Source organism: Panulirus ornatus, chromosome 17 (assembly GCF_036320965.1).
Source record: "Panulirus ornatus isolate Po-2019 chromosome 17, ASM3632096v1, whole genome shotgun sequence".
Taxonomy (NCBI): Eukaryota; Metazoa; Arthropoda; class Malacostraca; order Decapoda; family Palinuridae; genus Panulirus; species Panulirus ornatus.
Genome location: NC_092240.1, coordinates 21309442 through 21331813, shown reverse-complemented (window position 1 = coordinate 21331813; position 22372 = coordinate 21309442). Strand labels below are relative to the sequence as shown.

The 22372-nt window shown below is 42.5% G+C and overlaps 1 protein-coding gene across 7 annotated transcripts in view; it reads left to right on the top strand.

Annotated features, from left to right (window-relative positions):
* The window catches only part of pch2 (pachytene checkpoint 2 protein), a 429043-nt gene that overhangs the window by 263100 nt on the left and 143571 nt on the right, over window positions 1-22372 (top strand). The window contains exon 1 of one of the 7 annotated variants that reach the window (XM_071672062.1): window positions 17594-17728. The exons of 2 other annotated variants lie outside the window; for them this stretch is intronic. In XM_071672062.1, coding sequence (XP_071528163.1) covers window positions 17649-17728 — 80 coding nt within the window. In that variant the 5' untranslated portion in view covers window positions 17594-17648. Of the gene's footprint in view, window positions 1-17593; window positions 17825-18212; window positions 18433-22372 lie in introns of those variants that run through there. 4 more of the 7 variants (XM_071672061.1, XM_071672064.1, XM_071672063.1 and 1 more) reach the window with 4 other exon arrangements.

Here is a 22372-nt window from a genome sequence, read left to right as displayed (position 1 = left end):
AGAGACTCCAAGTGACGACTGGCGTGTGAAACAAAGGGAGTGGTGGAGTCACGAAGAAGAAAACTCGTAACTACATCATGAGAAACAACCTCACACACAACTATAACCCACGACAGTCAACCAATGTAGTTGACAGGTATTCCTGGCCAGATGAACGTTGTAAATAGCAAAATAACGTGAACCACATCACTCAGTCGACCGTTTAACACTTCAACTTCAAAGCGGAGGCTGTAAACTACACGTGCAACAACATAATATGAATCTCATTCGTCAGCATCTTACTGAACACATGATAATACTGAAACATTGCCACGACCCTACAAGAGTACAGATAATAAAAGCCATGTATACAAGAGGTTATAATCCTTTCATAAATCATCATACCATAGGCCAAGCTACAGTCATCCTCTGCCTCACATCAAAAGACCTCCACCGGACTTTCCCAGGTGTGAAGACCTCAGGCAAAACCCGTAACCGTTGACCTGGCGAGTTTGACCCGTACTGACCACACTACCACGCATGAACTCCAAGGGAACACGGCCCACCAATCATCATATTATCTAAGTCGCCGTTCTCATTTAAAACATTTCGAGTTGTGGTAAATATATATATATATATATATATATATATATATATATATATATATATATATATATATATATATATTTTTCTTTTTCTTTTTCTTTTAAACTATTCGCCATTTCCCGCATTAGCGAGGTAGCGTTAAGAACAGAGGACTGGGCCTTTTTTGGAATATCCTCATCTGGCCCCCTCTGTTCCTTCTTTTCTAAAATTAAAAAAAAAAAAAAACGAGAGGGGAGGATTTCCAGCCCCCCGCTCCCTCCCCTTTTAGTCGCCTTCCACGACACGCAGGGAATACGTGGGAAGTATTCTTAATCCCCTATCCCCAGGGATATATATATATATATATATATATATATATATATATATATATATATATATATATATATATATATATATATATATATATATATCCCTGGGGATAGAGGAGAAAGAATGCTTCCCACGCATTCCTCACGTGTCGTAGAAGGCGACTAAAGGGGACGGGAGCGGGGGGCCAGAAACCCTCCCCTCCTTGTATTTTAACTTTCTAAACGGAGACAGAAGAAGAAGTCACGCGGGGAGTGCTCATCCTTCTCGAAGGCTCAGATTGGGGTATCTAAATGTGTGTGGATGTAACCAAGATGAGAAAAAAGGAGACATAAGTAGTATGTTTGAGGAAAGGAACCTGGATGTTTTGGCTCTGAGTGAAACGAAGCTCAAGGGTAAAGGGGGAGAGTGGTTTGGGAATGTCTTGAGAGTAAAGTCAGGGGTTAGAGAGGACAAGGGCAAGGGAATGAGTAGCACTACTCCTGAAACAGGAGTTGTTGGAGTATGTGATATAGTGTAAGAAAATAAACTCTAGATTGATATGGATAAAACTGAAAGTTGATGGAGAGAGATGGGTGATTATTGGTGCATATGCACATGGGCATGAGAAGAAAGATCATGAGAAGCAAGTGTTTTGGGAGCAGCTGAATGAGTGTGTTAGTAGTTTTGATGCACGAGACTGGGTTATAGTGATGGGTGATTTGAGTGCAAAGGTAGGTAATGTGGCAGTTGAGGGAATAATTGGTGTACATGGGGTGTTCAGTGTTGTAAATGGAAATAGTAAAGAGCTTGTAGATTTATGTGCTGAAAAAGGACTGGTGATTGGGAATACCTGGTTTAGAGAGATATACATAAGTATACGGATGTAAGTAGGGGAGATGGCCAGAGAGCGTTATTCCGTGTTAATTGATAGGCGCGCGAAAGAGAGACTTTTGGATGTTAATGTGCTGAGGGGTGCAACTGGAGGGATGTCTGATCATTATCTTGTGGAGGCGAAGGTGAAGATTTGTAGAGGTTTTCAGAAAAGAAGAGAGAATGTTGGGGTGAAGAGAGTGGTGAGAGTAAGTGAGCTTGGGAAGGAGACTTGTGTGAGGAAGTACCAGGAGAGACTGAGTACAGAATGGAAAAAGGTGAGAACAAAGGAGGTAAGGGAAGTGGGGGAGGAATGGGATGTATTTAGGGAAGCAGTGATGGCTTGTGCAAAAGATGCTTGTGGCATGAGAAGCGTGGGAGGTGGGGAGATTAGAAATGGTAGTGAGTGGTGGGATGAAGAAGTGAAATTATTGGTGAAAGAGAAGAGAGAGGCATTTGGACGATTTTTGCAGGGAAATAATGCAAATGAGTGGGAGATGTATAAAAGAAAGAGGCAGGAGGTCAAGAGAAAGGTGCAAGACGTGAAAAAGAGGGCAAATGAGAGTTAGGGTGAGAGAGTATCACTAAATTTTAGGGAGAATAAAAAGAAGTTTTGGAAGGAGGTAGATAAAGTGCGTAAGACAAGGGAACAAATGGGAACATCAGTGAAGGTGGCTAATGGGGAGATGATAACAAGTAGTGGTGACGTGAGAAGGAGATGGAGTGAGTATTTTGAAGATTTGTTGAATGTGTTTGATGATAGAGTGGCAGATATAGGGTATTTTGGTCGAGGTGGTGTGCAAAGTGAGAGAGTTAGGGAGAATGATTTGGTAAATAGAGAAAAGGTAGTAAAAGCTTTGTGGAAGATGAAAGCCGGCAAGGCAGCAGGTTTGGATGGTATTGCAGTGGAATTTATTAAAAAACAAAAGGGGGTGATTGTATTGTTGACTGGTTGGTAAGGTTATTTAATGTATGTATGACTCATGGTGAGGTGCCTGAGGATTGGCAGAATGCTTGCATAGTGCCATTGTACAAAGCAAATGGGATAAGAGTGAGTGCTCAAATTACAGAGGTATAAGTTTGTTGAGTATTCCTGGGAAATTACATGGGAGGGTATTGATTAAGAGGGTGAAGGCATGTACAGAGCATCAGATTGGGGAAGAGCAGTGTGGTTTCAGAAGTGGTAGATGATGTGTGGATCAGGTGTTTGCTTTAAAAAATGTATGTGAGAAATACTTAGAAAAGCAAATGGATTTGTATGTAGCATTTATGGATCTGGAGAAGGCATATTATAGAGTTGATAGAGATGCTCTGTGGAAGGTATTAAGAATATATGGTGTGGGAGGTAAGTTGTTAGAAGCAGTGAAAAGATTTTATCGAGGATGTAAGGCATGTGTACGTGTAGGAAGAGAGGAAAGTGATTGGTTCTCAGTGAATGTTGGTTTGCGGTAGGGGTGCGTGATGTCTCCATGGTTGTTTAATTTGTTTATGGTTGGGGTTGTTAGGGAGTTGAATGCAAAAGTCTTGGAAAGAGGGGCAAGTATGCAGTCTGTTGTGGACGAGAGAGCTTGGGAAGTGAGTCAGTTGTTGTTTGCTGATGATACAGCGCTGGTGGCTGATTCATGTGAGAAACTGCAGAAGCTGGTGACTGAGTTTGGTAAAGTGTGTGAAAGAAGAAAGCTGAGAGTAAATGTGAATAAGAGCAAGATTATTAGGTACAGTAGGGTTGAGGGATAAGTCAGTTGGGAGGTAAGTTTGAATGGAGAGAAACTGGAGGAATTGAAGTGTTTCTGCAGTTTCTCACCCGAATCAGCTACCAGCGCTGCATCATCAGCGAACAACTGACTCACTTCCCAAGCTCTCTCATCCACACAGACTGCATACTTACCCCTCCCTCCAAAACTTTTGCATTCACCTCCCTAACTAGCCCATCCATCAGCAAATTAAACAACAATGGAGACATCACGCACCCCTGCCGCAAACCGACATTCATTGGGAACCAATCACTTTCCTCTCTTCCTACTCGTACACATGCCTTACATCCTTGGTAAAAACTTTTCACTGCTTCTAGCAACTTTATATATATATATATATATATATATATATATATATATATATATATATATATATATATATATATATATATATATATATATAATTCTTTATACATATTCGCCATCTCCTGCGTTGGCGAGGTAGCGTCAAGGACAGATGACTGAGCCTTACAGAGAAAGTCGTCACTTGGTCTCTTTCTCTGTCCCACTTTTGGAAAAGTTAAACAGGAGGGGAGGATTTCCAGCCCTCCCACTCCCACCTATTTTAGTCGCTTTCTACGGCAGGGAATATGGGGGAAGTAAGAATACTACCCACGTATCTTTTGCGCGTCGTAGAAAGCGCCTGAGGGGCGGGAATAGAGGGCTGGAAATCCTCCCCTCTGGTAATACTTTCTCAAAGAAGGAACAGGAAAGAGCCAAATGAAGATCTTTTATCCTCGAAGGCTCAATCATTTGTTCTGTGCGCTACATTGTTCATGCGGGAAATAGTTAGCATGTGTGAAAGAAGATAAAGATATATGTTAAAAAGAACTTCAGATCATATTCTCGGTGCAGCCATGAAGTGTGAGTACAGTATATCACTATCAACACGTGGCAAGGCTAATAAGAAACTCATCACATCTCCTTGCCTACAGAGAGTCGAAAATCCTCATCGTCAATATGTGAATTACATACAAGTTGGATGTTGAAGAGTAAATAAGATTCTAATGAGCTGGACATCCCCTGCCTCAGCTGCGTCCTGAGATAACGCTGGACTGAGAGCGACCCATCACAAGACAAGGGCTCGTCTCTAGCTCAGACCTTACAATCTTGCATCAACAGCAAACTTAAGATGATGGCTGGACTTCTGTTTTCAACGCAGAAAAGCTACTGCCACCTAAGATGACAAGATTCATATCATATCCGGACAAAGTTTGATCAGTACTGCTAGAGAAGATTAAAGAGCAGTAAATCGCTTAGCGAGAAGTGACCGATTCTCTGACGGGGTGAATCACTAGTGTCCTTCATGAAAATATCAGTTTGGAATTCTGTATTCTGAACCAGATTTCAATAACAAGTGATTGATATGATCAACATGATAATAGGTATATGTGGCATATATTTCGGTTATGTACCAAAAGCAATTAACATATAAGGGAAAAAGTGTAGTTGTATGATGGATCAGGCGCACAGGGATGGGACCCATGAATATTACTAGAATCAAAATATCATTTCTTAAGAATCTTGATTATAGAAATAAATGTATAGCTGATGGTAAACTGAATTGCTCCTCACTTTCCTTCAGAACGTGCAATAATTCTTAATTTTATGATAAATATAAACATGAAGTACTGCATGCCGTCATGAGGGTACGTGAGGGTGGGCAGCTGTAGGGGCACAGCTGGCGCCTCTGACCTTTCTTTCAGCAGCAGCAGGAGACGAGTGGGTGATGAACACATCACCCGCATCCGTGGCGACTGCTTGATAAGTGCCAAAGAGCTCCACCACATCCCGGATGACGCCAGCACTGGCAGCGGGAGCAAAAGAACATCAACCACTGACAGAGCCTTCTACCACTGGCAAGGGAGGCATCAAGAACTGCTCTACTGGTGGGAATGTGTCAAAGACCTTCACTATTGGCAGGGGAGATATCAAAAGTAGGCCTACACTACAGAGAGGAAAGGCGTCAGAGCCACCATCACTGGCGTAGAGGCGCCAGAAGCCCACACTATTGGCGAAGAAGCGACAGAAGCCTACACCATTGGCGAAGAGGTGCCAAAATCCCACAATACTGGCGAAGAGGTGGCAAAAGCCCACACTATTGTCGAAGAAGCGACAGAAGCCAACACCATTGGCGAAGAGGTGCTAAAATCCCACAATACTGGCGAAGAGGCGCCAGAAGACCACACTATTGGCGAAGAAGCGACAGAAGCCTACACCATTGGCGAAGAGGCGCCAAAAGCCCGCAATACTGGCAAAGAGGTGGCAGAAGTTTTCACCATTGACAAAGAAGCGCCAAAAGCCTACACCATTGGCGAAGAGGCGCCAGAAGCCCACACTACAGGCGAAGAGATGGCAGAAGCTTTCACCATTAACAGAGGCGTCAGAAGCCTACATCATTGGCGAAGAACAACTAGAAGATTACCCTACTGTCGAAGAGGCGTCAGAAGCCCACATTATTGGTGAAGAGGCACCAGAAGATTACACTACTAGCGAAGAGGCGCCAGAAGCCTTCTCCACTGCCAAAGAGGTATCAGAAGCCTACACTACAGGCAAAAATGCGCCAGAAGCCTACATTACAGGCCAAGAGGCGCCAGAAGCCTACACTACAGGCAAAGAGGCACCAGAAGCCTACACTACAGGCAAAGAGGCGCCAGAAGCCTACACTCCAGGCAAAGAGGCGCCAGAAGCCTACATTACAGGCCAAGAGGCGCCAGAAGCCTACACTACAGGCAAAGAGGCACCAGAAGCCTACACTACGGGCAAAGAGGCGCCAGAAGCCTACACTACAGGCAAAGAGGCACCAGAAGCCTACACTACAGGCAAAGAGGCACCAGAAGCCTACATTACAGACAAGAGGCGCCAGAAGCCTACACTACAGGCAAAGAGGCACCAGAAGCCTACATTACAGGCAAAGAGGCGCCAGAAGCCTACACTACAGGCAAAGAGGAGCCAGAAGCCTACATTACAGGCAAAGAGGCGCCAAAAGCATACACTACAGGCAAAGAGGAGCCAGAAGCCTACACTACTGGCAAAGAGGCGCCAGAAGCTTACATTACAGGCAAAGAGGCGCCAGAAGACTACACTACTGGCAAAGAGGCGCCAGAAGCCTACATTACAGGCAAAGAGGCACCAGAAGCCTACACTACAGGCAAAGAGGAGCCAGAAGCCTACACTACAGGCAAAGAGGCGCCAGAAGCCTACACTACAGGCAAAGAGGCACCAGAAGCCTACACTACTGGCAAAGAGGAGCCAGAAGCCTACACTACTGGCAAAGAGGCGCCAGAAGCCTACATTACAGGCAAAGAGGCAACAGAATCCTACACTACTGGCAAAGAGGCGCCAGAAGCCTACACTACAGGCAAAGAGGCACCAGAAGCCTACACTACTGGCAAAGAGGCGCCAGAAGCCTACACTACAGGCAAAGAGGAGCCAGAAGCATACACTACAGGCGAAGAGGAGCCAGAAGCCTACATTACAGGCAAAGAGGCGCCAGAAGCATACACTACAGGCGAAGAGGAGCCAGAAGCCTACACTACAGGCAAAGAGGCGCCAGAAGCCTACACTACTGGCAAAGAGGCGCCAGAAGCCTACACTACTGGCAAAGAGGCGCCAGAAGCTTACATTACAGGCAAAGAGGCACCAGAAGCCTACACTACTGGCAAAGAGGCGCCAGAAGCATACACTACAGGCAAAGGGGCGCTAGAAGCCTACACTACTGGCGAAGAGGCGCCAGAAGCCTTCTCCACTGCCAAAGAGGCGCCAGTAGCCTACACTTCTGGCAAAGGGACGCCAGAATCCTACACCACTGATGAAGAGGCGCCAGAAGCTTACTTCACTGGTGAAGAGGCACTAGAATCCTTCTCCACTACCAAAGAGGCGATAGAAGCCTGCACAACTGGCGAAGAGGCGCCAGACAACTTCTCCACAGCCAAAGAGTCACCAGAAGCCTACACAACAAGTAAAGAAGCGCTAGAAGCCTATACAACCGGTGAAGAGACGCCAGAAGCCCACATCGTTGGTGAAGAGGCTCCAGAAGCCTACATCACAAGTGAAGAGGCTCCAGAAGCCTGCATCACTGGTGAAGAGGCTCCAGAAGCCTACATCACAAGTGAAGAGGCTCCAGAAGCCTACATCACAAGTGAAGAGGCTCCAGAAGCCTACAACACTGGTGAAGAGGCGCCAGAAGCCTGCATCACTGGTGAAGAGGCTCCAGAAGCCTACATCACAAGTGAAGAGGCTCCAGAAGCCTACAACACTGGTGAAGAGGCGCCAGAAGCCTACATCACCTGTGAAGAGGCGCCAGAAGCCTACATCGCTGGTGAAGAGGCTCCAGAAGCCTGCATCACTGGTGAAGAGGCTCCAGAAGCCTACATCACAAGTGAAGAGGCTCCAGAAGCCTACATCACAAGTGAAGAGGCTCCAGAAGCCTACATCACAAGTGAAGAGGCTCCAGAAGCCTACAACACTGGTGAAGAGGCGCCAGAAGCCTACATCACCTGTGAAGAGGCGCCAGAAGCCTACATCGCTGGTGAAGAGGCTCCAGAAGCCCTCATCACTGGTGAAGAGGCTCCAGAAGCCTACATCACAAATGAAGAGGCTCCAGAAGCCTACATCACTGGTGAAGAGGCTCCAGAAGCCTACATCACTGGTGAAGAGGCTCCAGAAGCCTACATCACAAGTGAAGAGGCTTTAGCCTACATCACTGGTGAAGAGGCGCCAGAAGCATACATCACTGGTGAAGAGGCTTCAGAAGCCTTCATCACTGGTGAAGAGGCGCCAGAAGCCTACATCACGAGTAAAGAGGCGCCAGAAACCTACATCACTGGTGAAGAGGCTCCAGAAGGCTACATCACTGGTGAAGAGGCTCCAGAAGCCTACATCACGGGTGAAGAGGCGCCAGAAGCCTACATCACTGGTGAAGAGGCGCCAGAAGCCTACATCACAAGTGAAGATGCTTCAGAAGCCTACATCACAGGTGGAGAGGATCCAGAAGCCTACATCACTGGTGAAGAGGCGCCAGAAGCCTACATCACTCGTGAAGAGGCGCCAGAAGCTTACATCACTAGTGAAGAGGCGCCAGAAGCCTACATCACTGGTGAAGAGGCTTCTGAAGCCTACACAACTGGTGAAGAGGCGCTAGAAGTCTACATCACTGGTGAGGAGGCGCCAGAAGCTTGCATCACTAGTGAAGAGGCTCCACAAGCCTACATTACTGGTGAAGAGGCGCCAGAAGCCTACGTCACTGGTGAAGAGGCTTCTGAAGCCTACACAACTGGTGAAGAGGCGCTAGAAGTCTACATCACTGGTGAAGAGGCGCCAGAAGCTTACATCACTAGTGAAGAGGCGCCAGAAGCCTACATCACTGGTGAAGAGGCTTCTGAAGCCTACACAACTGGTGAAGAGGCGCTAGAAGTCTACATCACTAGTGAAGAGGCGCCAGAAGCTTACATCACTAGTGAAGAGGCGCCAGAAGCTTACATCACCGGTGAAGAGGCACCAGAAGCTTACATCACTGGTGAAGAGGCGCCAGAAGCCTACATCACTGGTGAAGAGGCGCCAGAAGCCTACATCACTGGTGAAGAGGCTTCTAAGGCCTACATCACTGGTGAAGAGGCTTCTGAAGCCTACACCACTGGTGTGAGGCATCAGGATCCTTCACCACTAACGTGTTATGGAAATCTAGTCAAGACTTCCTGAGGAAATGGTTGGGTTCAGGCTTACTCGTGGGCAGGTCGTCTTCCACATTTCTCAACATAACTTGCTCTTCACGAATAATTCCTTCAGTCTGATTAAGATGAGATTAAACATGAATGAGATGGCAGTGTCCAGTAAATGAAAATAAGATGAAGTCGTTATGAGACTGGTCCGTCAGTACAGGGGCCGCAGTTAGGCAGAGCGTTAAGTCTACGATCTTTCCACGAACCCCAGACAATGGCGCAGTGCCAGGACCACCATTTGATGAGATGGCGTTTCAATCACCAGCAAATTCTCAACTCATGTTGGATAGTAGTAAATAAAGATCTTTAAGACTTATTAAGCCTAAGACTGGAGTCATAAGAAGTCTGGAACGGTGAGTTTGCAAGGGAATGGTGTTGCTTCGCGTTGCGTAGCTTAGATAACGTTATCACCCACTTGTGAAGGAGCGTGCCGGAGAGATTTATGGTCTTTATATGTAGGTAACCGATATTCAGCTGCTTGGAACCCATATGTACCTTATGCGAGAGCCAACACTATTTCCTTGATTTACAGGTACGTGCACAAACCTTTGAATATGACGCGTGTTTCTAGTGATACAATAATACACATGAAAATGATGAGTAATATGTTGATATATATATCTTGATATATATATATATATATATATATATATATATATATATATATATATATATATATATATATATATATATATATATATATCAAGGGGATGAGAGAGCTTGGGAAGTGAGTCAGTTGTTGTTCGCTGATGATACAGCGCTGGTGGCTGATTCATGTGAGAAACTGCAGAAGCTGGTGACTGAGTTTGGTAAAGTGTGTGGAAGAAGAAAGTTAAGAGTAAATGTGAATAAGAGCAAGGTTATTAGGTACAGTAGGGTTGAGGGTCAAGTCAATTGGGAGGTGAGTTTGAATGGAGAAAAACTGGAGGAAGTGAAGTGTTTTAGATATCTGGGAGTGGATCTGGCAGCGGATGGAACCATGGAAGCGGAAGTGGATCATAGGGTGGGGGAGGGGGCGAAAATTCTGGGGGCCCTGAAGAATGTGTGGAAGTCGAGAACATTATCTCGGAAAGCAAAAATGGGTATGTTTGAAGGAATAGTGGTTCCAACAATGTTGTATGGTTGCGAGGCGTGGGCTATGGATAGAGTTGTGCGCAGGAGGATGGATGTGCTGGAAATGAGATGTTTGAGGACAATGTGTGGTGTGAGATGGTTTGATCGAGTGAGTAACGTAAGGGTAAGAGAGATGTGTGGAAATAAAAAGAGCGTGGTTGAGAGAGCAGAAGAGGGTGTTTTGAAGTGGTTTGGGCACATGGAGAGAATGAGTGAGGAAAGATTGACCAAGAGGATATATGTGTCGGAGGTGGAGGGAACGAGGAGAAGAGGGAGACCAAATTGGAGGTGGAAAGATGGAGTGAAAAAGATTTTGTGTGATCGGGGCCTGAACATGCAGGAGGGTGAAAGGAGGGCAAGGAATAGAGTGAATTGGAGCGATGTGGTATACCGGGGTTGACGTGCTGTCAGTGGATTGAATCAAGGCATGTGAAGCGTCTGGGGTAAACCATGGAAAGCTGTGTAGGTATGTATATTTGCGTGTGTGGACGTATGTATATACATGTGTATGGGGGGGGTTGGGCCATTTCTTTCGTCTGTTTCCTTGCGCTACCTCGCAAACGCGGGAGACAGCGACAAAGTATAAAAAAAAAAAAAAAAAAAAAATATATATATATATATATATATATATATATATATATATATATATATATATATATATATATATATATATAACACTTAGAGCGGCACACCGCAAATGATCACCAAATATCTTGTAAAGACTAATAGGAAAGAGGAACAGTTAGAATACCTCGTAGACAACAGAATGTAAACATTGAGGTGGGTTCCGTCAGCACAAGAACACGGTAAACAAACAATCTGAAACTATGGAAAACCCGGTGATTCTGGTGACACAGACTGAGAGGCATGGTGAATTAAGTGGGTCAGGAGGGAGTGGTGCTAAGTGGTTTAAACTTAGCACGTGAGGAAAATATTATAATGAATTATACGACCCCAAGGACTCTTTTTGCGGAGCTCCTGCAGCTTTAAAGCTGCCCTATATCTAGAAGCCGGGAAGTGATAGACTCCTTTAGAGTGAAACATTCCTCGACGAAGCTGTACTTATGTAGCGAAGATGGTAAAGTCTCACCAAGGGTAACTTTTCACTTGAAGCTTAACCGCATACATGTGGAGTCCGGTATATATATATATATATATATATATATATATATATATATATATATATATATATATATATATATATATTATTTTTTTTTATTATACTTTGTCGCTGTCTCCCGCGTTTGCGAGGTATATATATATATATATATATATATATATATATATATATATATATATATATATATGTGTGTGTGTGTGTGTGTGTGTGTGTGTGTGTGTGATGATAATAGTAATGGTAATCGGTTTCTTGAATTAAGGCAACCATTCCGTTAGAAATACACAAAGTTGATATCACAGAACTGGGAGTTAATAGTAGCTATTATAGTAACGAGTGAATACTAACATTAGTAACTAAAAAAGTAATAGTTACAAGTAAAGCTAACAAAAACTTAGGTTACAGATGTGGGAGCTCATAATAGTAACTAGTAACTAATAATAAAAGAGCTTAAGGTCTGGGTAGGGGTGGATACTTCTACGCTCTGAATTAACACAATAGGTGTAAGGTAATTGGTCAGTTAGCCCAGATTGCAGACCATTAAAAACAGTCAAGTTATACTTGCTTATCACAAACTAAAGTCGTTCAGTTGGACATTGGCCAGAAATGGATTTGATACGAGAAAATATCAAGACCTGATGATTGTGACAAGATACACAGAAAGGAAGTAAGAGGAAGGGACAGAAAGTATCACTAGACAAGAGTTTGATGGTTCAAATTATAGTTGGAAAAATAAGACAGGAGCAGAGATTAGCACATTTATCGATGGAAGTAGTGAAACTCAAAAACCATTCAAAGATCATTGGAGGTGTCATGAAATGAAGGGGGAACAGCGAATTGAAAATGAAACGAATGACCGTGAGCAAAATGGATGACTTTCTGCAAAGATTTCTTTTTTATTATTCTTTGATGTTGAAGGTTCCAGTCAAGGACAAATGTCCACATCAAGGCCGGGCCTTAATTGAAATATAGAAAACTTATGAAACGGAAAAGAAAAGACAAGGGAAAGTATAAAAAGATATTGGAGGAACTGAAGAAACTGTCATTTGAAATGAGCCATGTCATAGTTATTGGGAAAAACATGAGAGGTTAGAGAGTCCAAAGCTTCGAGGTGTAGGGAAAGAAATAGTTATCAAAACGGCCCACCCTTGAGTTGCCGACGGCCCCACAGTAATCATGTGATGCATTAGCTTGCCGAGTATTGCGTGGTCTAGCTAGTGGTGGGGGTACACAAGCATTCAGCTCTCGGGAGCAAAAACCAAGGTAATACTTACAGAAGAGGGAAAGTGAACCAACATTGCGGCGTAGAGCAAGAAGTTAAAGTTTGAAAGTTCACCTGGAACAGTTTATAAGTCGGACCGCTTTCGACTCAACTCTGCCAAGTAAGGATGTAGAGCAAAAACCACCTCAAATGTAAGAGCAGCTCTCCATACAGGGACGAATCAGTCCTTTGTGTAGCAGCAATTGTTCAAAAGAAAATGTTTCAACATCTAAACAGGACACCCAGTTTTTTATAAGCAGACTTAGCTATCCCATAACATAGGGTTTCCAAGAAAGAGTGGATGTTACAGTAATACCATGTATGTTCATTAGGTCAAGAGCTGCAATGACAGAACCGTCAGAAGAGAGACGAGAGTTGTGAGGAGTTTTCGATAGAGAGATGGGTAGAAAATGTGTCGGGGACATTAAACTTAATTAGATTTCGTCTACCCCACTAAGATATCCTGTCCAAGTTTTAGTTTATTGAGGAAGCTGTGTCAAGTCGAGATGCAGATCGAGTGAGAGAAGAAAGAGCAAAATTGAAGGATGTGGATGAATGCAGTGTTGAGTTATCAGCGTTTAAACGCATTATATTATTTGTGAAAATCGTTGAAAAAGAGGAGAAAAGTTTAGAGAAGACAGAACCTATAGGTGCATCGCTGTTGATGGAGAAAAGGAGTGGGGTAGGGGAGGCTAATCTATCAACATCCACAGAGATAGATCGGCCGGAGAGGAAGCTAGATATGAAGGAGCAAAGTGAGGGAGGAAAACCAAATGAAGGGAGCTTGGAGATAAGACCCTGGTGCCACAAACTGCCAAAAGCTTAGGATATTTCAAGGGCAACATGGTTTTAAGGAAGTGGGGTCATGTGTGACAAACTTCTTATATGTCAAAGACAAGAGGTGTCTTAGACAAAAGGAAAGACTGGGTTGATTATTAATATCTTGACTGCCAGAAAGAACCTGACACAGTACAGCATGGGAGGCTGATTGAGAAGCTGGAATACCAGGCAGGAATAAAGGAGAGACTCCTTCGATGGATAGAATACTTTCGTGGAAGGGAACGAACATGTCAGTGGAACCTTTTTTCAGATGGGTTGGGGGTCACCCGTGGAGTACCCCAGGGTTCTGTTTTAGTAGAGTTACTAGATCTATGTAAATTAATTTTCTGAAGGTATTTTTTACCTGAATATGATTACGTAGGATGCAAGTCATGAGGGCAATGAGGAGCAAGGAGGATTTAATTAGCTTGATGGGGGACATAAACAGACTGCAAAGTTGGGCTGAAACTTAGTTCATGAAACTCAACCCAAACAAATGCAACTTGCTGAGGATAGTGCAGAGTGAAGGAAGGCCACGATATGATCATCATTTAGCAGGAAATGAGCTTCAGGATTCTCTGTGTGAGAAAGACTTGCAGGTCAATATCGTCCCTAACCTGTCGACAGATTCCCACATTAGGAGAATAGGAAAAGGTGACAGTCTGCTGAAGAATTACAGAATATCTTTCAGGTATATGGATAAGAAAATACAGAAAACCGTTCATACCTTACGTAAGATTAAAACTGAATATGCGTCTCATGTTTGGTCACCGCACCTAAAAAAGGCATAAAAAAAACTAATAGAAAAGGGCCAGAGGAATGCAAGAAAAATGATTCCAGAATAAAGAAGGCTAACTTACAGGGAAAGGCTGAAGGCTTTAGATTTGTCCACAACGGAAGTTTTTAAAACTTCAATAACAAGGAGAGTGAACATTTCTTCGATAGAATAACCAGAGGACATGACATGAAATAAGTATAGATGTTGAAAAGAAAAGATGTAAAGAAGTACATTTTAAAGTATGAGTGGTGGATGAATGGAAAAGAATGACTGACATGGTTAATGCTGACAGCATATTACTGAGACTCCAGAATTGTATGATACAGGATAGTTAAGAGATGGGGCCCCACGAGTGTAAAACTCCCTTCCCATACAGTACAAACAGGTAATTACACACACACACACACACACACACACACACACACACACACACACACACACACACACACCGCAAGTGAATTCACCTTTGAAAAGGCTGTATCATTGGGAGTTACAGTCTTTTCTAAGAACTTATCGCTTCAAAGGAGTTCACATTTCCCTGTTATTGGAAGTAGCTCAGCTTGGAACCGCAGGAGCCTTTAGAAAGGCCCTGGGTAACACCAGGATCCTTTCATAGAAATTGGACCTCTGTAACTGAAAATAAAGATAAATATAAACTTATGGTAGAAATGTCATGTACCATTAGTAAGACAATATCCCGCCTCTACACATGGGGTTCGTCTCCTTCAGGGCAGTGACCTTAATGCCTGGCAACACAGTCCTTGAACAGGTTGACATTATCTGCTGTGAGCACTTCACTGGGCGTCTGGGCCCACACGTGATGCACTTTTAGTGTAAAGAAGAGATCTCTTTTATTTATTATTGACTGCAACGGTGCTAATCCTTCTTGTCGTCAGAAAAAGAAAAAAAAAAGACATCTTGAGTAAGCCTTAGAAACATCTCCCTTGTTATGAGAGTTAATCGGTGTCTTGAACCAATTCTTTTTTTCATCCCGTCGATATACGTAATGTTTATCTGGGATTGGTGGCACTAGACGAGCGCCGCAAATGGATGGTTCTGGTGACGGAGGTCGCTACTAGATTACCAGCGAGCTGCAAGTGGACAGACGGTCCTGGCGCTGGCTTCTGGAGGGGTGAGGTTGGGGGATGTCTGTCTGTCTGTCTGTGGAGAGAGTTAACCTTTGACCTCAACCTTAATGGTTAAGACAGAGGTCAGTGGCTCGAGGGAGGAGTGCGGGAATGTGGTGATGCTGACCTTAAACTGTAGAGATGAGGACTATGTACAAGGCAGGCTCGTATCCAGGATGTCAAGTTGGGGGGGGGGGGGGCAAATTATGAATTCACTGGGGCAGTGATAGAAAGCATAAAAATGGTGTGTAGGAACTGACTGCATCGTAGAGAGAACTTGGTGCTTTTGCTTTACTTAGATATTAAATTCATTCACTAGTATTAGTTCTCATTCATAATATCTGAATACACTGGTATTGTACAGAAGTACGAGTCCAGCGACTGTCATATGTGTTATAGCGGCTATAAGGGCCTTGTGAAGATGAGAGTGTGGTGAAGAGGCGTACAGTGATCCTAGAGTATTAAAGATAATGGTATTGTGATGAGGCTGTAGGGAAGGGCAGAGTGAACTTAGTGAAGACAAGGGTGTGGCCAGACTTGAACCTAGTTTTCGTGAACATAAGAATGTTTTAAGATAGGATGTGGTAAAGATAAGGAAGTATTGAAGATAAGGGCTAGTGAAGATGACGGCGAAGTGAAGGTGCGAATGTAATGACATTGAGTTTGCAGTGAAGATAAGAATGTAGTTATGAAGATGTAATGAAGATCAGGATGTGGTGAGAAAGGTATGGTGATGATGAGGTTGTAGCAAAGACGTGACTTAGTGAAGATGACATAATGAGGCGGTAGTTTAGTGAAGATGAGGATGCAATGAAGATCCCCAGATGATCTAACCTAGGATCAGTCGGACCATTGATGTGTGTGTGTGTGTATGTGTTTGTGTGTGTTTACTGTACAGAAGGGTAGTTTTACGCTTGGGGCCCTATGTCTTGAACATTCTCTACTATTATACAGCTTCTTAGAATTATGTTTGCTGTCTCCATTAACCATGCCTTCAGTCACTTTATGTACCACTCATATACAATAAGAGTAACTTTCATCTTTTTTTTTTTTTCAACAAGCTTCTTGCATAATTCTATATTCTTGTTCTCTAGTTGTTCTCTCTACCTTTCTCGAGGAAGTGCACATCGTGTACGGTATCAGTCTGGGTTAAATTCTTAAATGTAGTGATCAGGTCACCCTTTTCTCCTAAGGTGGGCAAATTTATGACCTCTGAGCCTTTCCCTGTAACTGTGCTCTCTTCTGGTGCATTTTTGCTCTTGTGGATCTTTTCCATTATCTTTATGTCTTAGGTGTAGGTTCTCAGAAGGTGTGGGCCCCTACGGCCGCAATGAACTATGACTGAGGGACATGTCCCGGGAGGTGGACACCGCTGGGTAACCTCGAGCCGAGTAACAGATAAGAACAAACAGAAATTCATGAAAACACGTAGGAGTGCCCCATCCCCTTTGAGCAAAACAGAATACAGTAAACTTATGGTATGCATGCGCTATATATTTATACATATATTATAATCCCCCCCCCCTTCCCCAAAGAAAAACTGTGAATATGTTAAGTTAACTATTTCAGTGATTTACACATGTGACCAATCAACCGAGGTCGTTTCACTAACGTCCTATCGAAAAACGTACGTATCTATACACTAATTCTTTTTATGAATGCACAAACACATTAATTTGTTTCATCAAACGATATTCCTCTGATTATCGCTGTAAGCTTGTTATGTTAAATTATGAATTCATTTAAGAAAGAAAAAGGTCGTTGGTCTCATGATAAACTTGCTTCTATACATGTTTTCAATTTCGTGATAATCTGAATAATTGATATCAGTGATATGATAACCTCTGAGTTTCTAAATAAGCGTTAAATTCTCGATAAGATGCAATGGATTCTTACTGGAACTCGTGTTCTGTGCATTTCATCATGACCCATGGCCAAATCCTAGATATTCGTCAGTGTATACAGGAAAGTTGTTTATACTAGGCAATGTGAGGAATATTATGAAGAATCTTTAGCCAAGAATAAGAGGGTATCTGAAAGTCATGTAAGTATTCACACATTATATTGGATCATCCTCAACAGATGTCTCTCGAGAGCATTAAGGGAATCATTACAGATGATAAGAAGAAAGATTTCTGAGTAACATATCATTGTAGTGTTAAAAGAGGATTTTTCTTAACAGGTTCAGTATTACTTGTGATGGTACATCAGGAATTATGACCGTAAAGAACAAATTTCATGTTATTCAGACGACCTTCGACCTTTCTTTACGGAGAAGGGAAACCAAACAGTCCAGGTAATGTTCTGAGTGTTAGTACCTCTTACCTGTATAAACAAGGACGGAAGAACAGCTTATGGGCCAGAATAACAAAATTTACATACAGAACAAAAGGTAATCGGACAACTTATTTAGAAATGAAAATTCAGACTGATTTTTTTTACAGAATACAAGAAGAAAGATGACGGCAACATAAAATGAACACTTAACTATACAAAGCAGACCAGACTACAGCAAATTTGATAAATCAACAGAAAAAGGAAGTTATTGTTGTTAAGGAATGACCTGAAGCTGAGCTGAATTCGTACTACAATTTGTATATTGAAACGTTTGCGTATGCTTAATACAAATTCAAATAGACGATGTATCGGGTTTACATAAATTTTATATTCTATACTTTTCACATTCAGATGTATCAGTCACACAGGAAACTTTAATTCTATATATCTACTGGTAAATATTTTCCTTCAATGTTTTTTTTTGGTGTGTGTAAAATATCCTAACGACTTTGATTCAAGTGTTTCAGTAGCGCTTGTGTTATTATTTAAACCTTGTGCCAAAATATTATTAGCATGGATTATGAAAGGAAGCCAAAGCTTCATATCGAGATTCTTAAAAAGAGGAACAGGTGAGAAGTTGAATAACTAGTACGTTTTCGAAAAGGAAATCAGTCAGAATTAATATAAACTGGAGTTGTAAATTCAAGTTTTCACCTCCTACAGGTAAGTGTTGGTTGACAGTAGCCTAGCTACTTGGCTGAATGGATATGGAAATCTATTGAGAGCTTGCCTATGGGCTATTTGAATTTGCCTAGGGACATTTGGCTTCTCTGTTCAACAGGAACTGAACTGTTGCCGACGCCTGACAATAATTTAGGCCACTTCAGTTGAACCTGGTCTTCAGACTAGCCCATAACCTCACTTAATATTCGGTTAGGGTGATTATTGGTCTGAATTGCTCTGTTTGCATATTGTTCCTGCATTACACTTCACTGATTACAGCTTTGGACAAATGAACTAAAATGATGTCAAGTAAACAAATGCTGGTAGCTCAAACATGTTAAAACTCATAATTTACAAATTTTGAAAGTTGAAATTATCCATAAAGTATTTGAGATCCCTACCTGAATTGTGTACCCAGGAACTATTATCTTCAGTTGTATATTAATATATGAAAATATTTTGGTTGTAAGGTCTGCCAAACAGCATTAAGAGACAGACTTGAAAAGCAGTACTAGGGTATGTTGAGATCAGTATAATTCGCTTTGTGAGTAAGACTAGGTGCTTTGATTGCCATTTTAAAATCTGTACAGTTGAAAGTGCTTTTTCGATAAAGTTTTGCCTCCTTATCCATTTCCAAACAAATGTTAAAACCTTAACAGTGATAAGTTTAATCATTTGCCTTAACTTTTGGTGGGAATGGGTCACAAATTCAAATGCCTATAATATCCAGTTGATAAGAAATATTTCAGAAAAAAATGTAGGATTGTCTACTCCATTGATTGGGATTCACATGCAAGATTTCAAGAAAATCCATGGGGTAAGATTAAAGAATCTATGTTTTTGTGATGATTTGACATTGAATGACCCCTGCAGGTAGGGAAATACCACATAGGTAGGGTCATGCTTGAGCAAGCATGCACTGCTGCCCTGGTTAGCACTGATGGTCGTCACTGAGTTTGAGGTTGAAAGAGAGGGAGGGTTAGGTTAGAGTGAACTTTGGCATGGATTGCTTCCTTTATACATTGGTCTGTATGGTAAGGTGAAGTTAGGTCAGAGTTAATTGATTTTGATTATTACACATTAGCCTGTTTGGTGAGGCTGAAGTTGAGATTGGATTAGGTTGAGCATAAGCCTAGTTTGATCCTATAAGCCTAGTATGATCCCTTTACACACTAGCCTCTGTAGTGAAGTTGAGGTTAGGTTAGGTTAAGCAATGGCCAGAATTCTCTTTATGCACAGGCCAACATGGTGGGGTTAGTGGTAAGCATTGGCCCGAATTGCTACCTTGACACATTGGCCTGTGTGGTGAGATGAGATGAGGGTTAGCTTTGGTCTGGATTGCTCCTGTTATTTATTTTTCTGCGTGGTAAAGTTGAACAAGAAGTTAGCTTAAGGTGAACATTGGCCTGGATTTCTCCCTTTACACTTTGGCAGATGCAGTGAAGTTTAAGGTGTTAGTTTATTAGGTTGAGAATTAGCCAAGATTGCTCCTTGTATACATTAGTCTATCCCTGCTCTTTTGGCAGCCCTTCCTTGACATATTTGCCTGTATGGTGAGGTTGAGGGTGAGGTTAGCATGAGCATTGCCTCCTTTACATACTGGATGGAGGAGGGGGCAGAGGTTTAGGGGTGCTGAAGAATGTGCAGAAAGAGATAATGTAATCAGGGTGGGCAAAAATTGATATATTTGAAGGAATTGTAGTTCCAACAATATTGTATGGATGTGAGGAATGGGCTATAGATAAGGCTTTGTGAAGGAGGGTGGATGGGTTGGAAATGAAATGTTTGAGGACAACATGTGGCATGAGATGGTTTGATCGAGAAAATAATGAAAGGGTAAGGGAGATGTGTGGTAATAAAAGAAAAAAAGTGTGGTTAAGAGAGCACAGTTTCAATAGAGAAAAATTGGAGGATGTGCTGTATTGTAGATACCTGGGAGTGTACATGGCAGGAAATGGAACCATGAAAGCGGAAGTGAGTCTTAGGGTGGAGGAGGGGGCAGAAGTTCCGGGGGTGCTGAAGAATGTGTGGAAAGAGATAATGTAATCTGGGAGGGCAAAAATGGATATATTTGAAGGAATTGTAGTTCCAACAATATTATATGGATGCGAGGAATGGGCTATAGATAAGGCTGTGTAAAGGAGGGTTGATGGGTTTGAGGACATCATATGGTGTGAGATGGTTTGATCAAGAAAGTAATGAAAGGGTAAGGGAGATGTGCGGTTTTAAAAAAAAAGTGTAGTTGAGAGAGCACAGGGTGTGCTGAAATGATTTAGATATAAGGAGACAATGAGTGAGGAAAGGTTGCCATAGAGGATATATGTGTCAGAATGGGAAAACCAAATTGGAGATGGAAAGATGGAGTGAGATACATGATGTAGTAAACTGGGGTCAACGTTGTGTCATTGGACTAAACCAGGTCATGTGAATTATCTCAGGTCTGTTGGGCCTGGTTGTGGATAGGGAGCTAGAGAATGGAAGTGAATAGCTGTGGCCCTTCTTCATCTGTTTCTGGTGCTACTTTGCTAACATGGGAAACAGCAATCAAGGAAGGAGTAGCAATACTCCTAAAGCAGGAGTTGTGGGAGTATGTGATAGAGTGTATGTGAGTAAAACTGAAAGTGGATGGAGAGAGATGGGTGATTTATTGGTGCTTATGCACCTGGTCATGAGAAGAAAGATGATGAGAGGCAAGTGTTTTGGGAGCAGCTGAGTGAGTGCGTCAGCGGCTTTGATGCACGAGACCATGTTTTAGTGATGGGTGATTTAAATGCCAAGGTGAGTAATGTGGCAGTTGAGGGTATAGTTGGTGTACATGGGGGTTCAGTGTCGTGAATGGAAATGGTGAAGAGCTTGTGGATCTGTGTGCTGAAAAAAAGACTGATGATAGGGAATATCTGGTTTAAAAAGAGAGATATACATGAGTATACATATGTGAGTAAGAGAGATTGTCAAGGGGCATTATTGGATTACATGTTAATTGATAGGCGTGTAAAAGAGAGACATTTGGATGTTAATGAGCTGAGAGGGACAGCTAGAGGGATGTCTGATCACTAGCTTGTGGAGACGAAGGTGAAGATTTGTAGAGGTTTTCAGAAAAGAAGAGAGAATGTTGGGGTGAAGAGAGTGGTGAGAGTAAGTGAGCTTGGAAAGGAGACTTGTGTGAGGAAGTATCAGGAGAGAGTGAGTGTGGAATGGCAAAAGGTAAGAGCAAATTACGTGAGGGGATTGAGTGAGGAATGGGATGTAATTAGGGAAGCAGTGATGGCTTGTGCAAAAGATGCATTTGTTATGAGAATGATGGTAGGTAGGCAGATTAGAAAGGGTTGTCAGTGGTGGGATGAAAAAGTAAAGTTGTTAGTAGAAGGGAAAAGAGAGGCCTTTGGACGATACTTGCAAGGAAGGAGTGCAGATGACTGGGAGATGTATTAAAACGAAGTGGCAGGAGGTCAAGAAAAAGGTGCAAGGGTTGAAGAAAGGGCAAATGAGAGTTGAGATGAGAGAGTATCATTAAACTTTAAGGAAAATAAAAAGATGTTTTGGAATAACGTGTAAGACAAGAGAACAAATGGGTACATCGGTGAAGGGGCAAGTGGGGAAGTAATGACAGGTAGTGATAAAGTGAGGAGGAGATGGAGTGAGTATTTTTGAAAGTTTGTTGAATGTGTTTGATGATAGAGTGACAGATATAGGATGTTTTGGTTGGGGGTGGTATGTGAAGCGAGAATTGTTTGGTTTAGAGAGAAGAGGTAGTGAAAGCTTTGCGGAAGAAATCCGGCATGGTGGCTGGTTTGGATGGTATTGCAGTAGAATGTGTGAAGAAAGGGGGTGCCAGTGTTGTTGATATTCAGTATATTGAATGGATTATGGTGAAGTGCGTGAGGATTGGCAGAATGCATGCATAGTGCCATTGTACAAAGGCAAAAGGGATAAAGGTGAA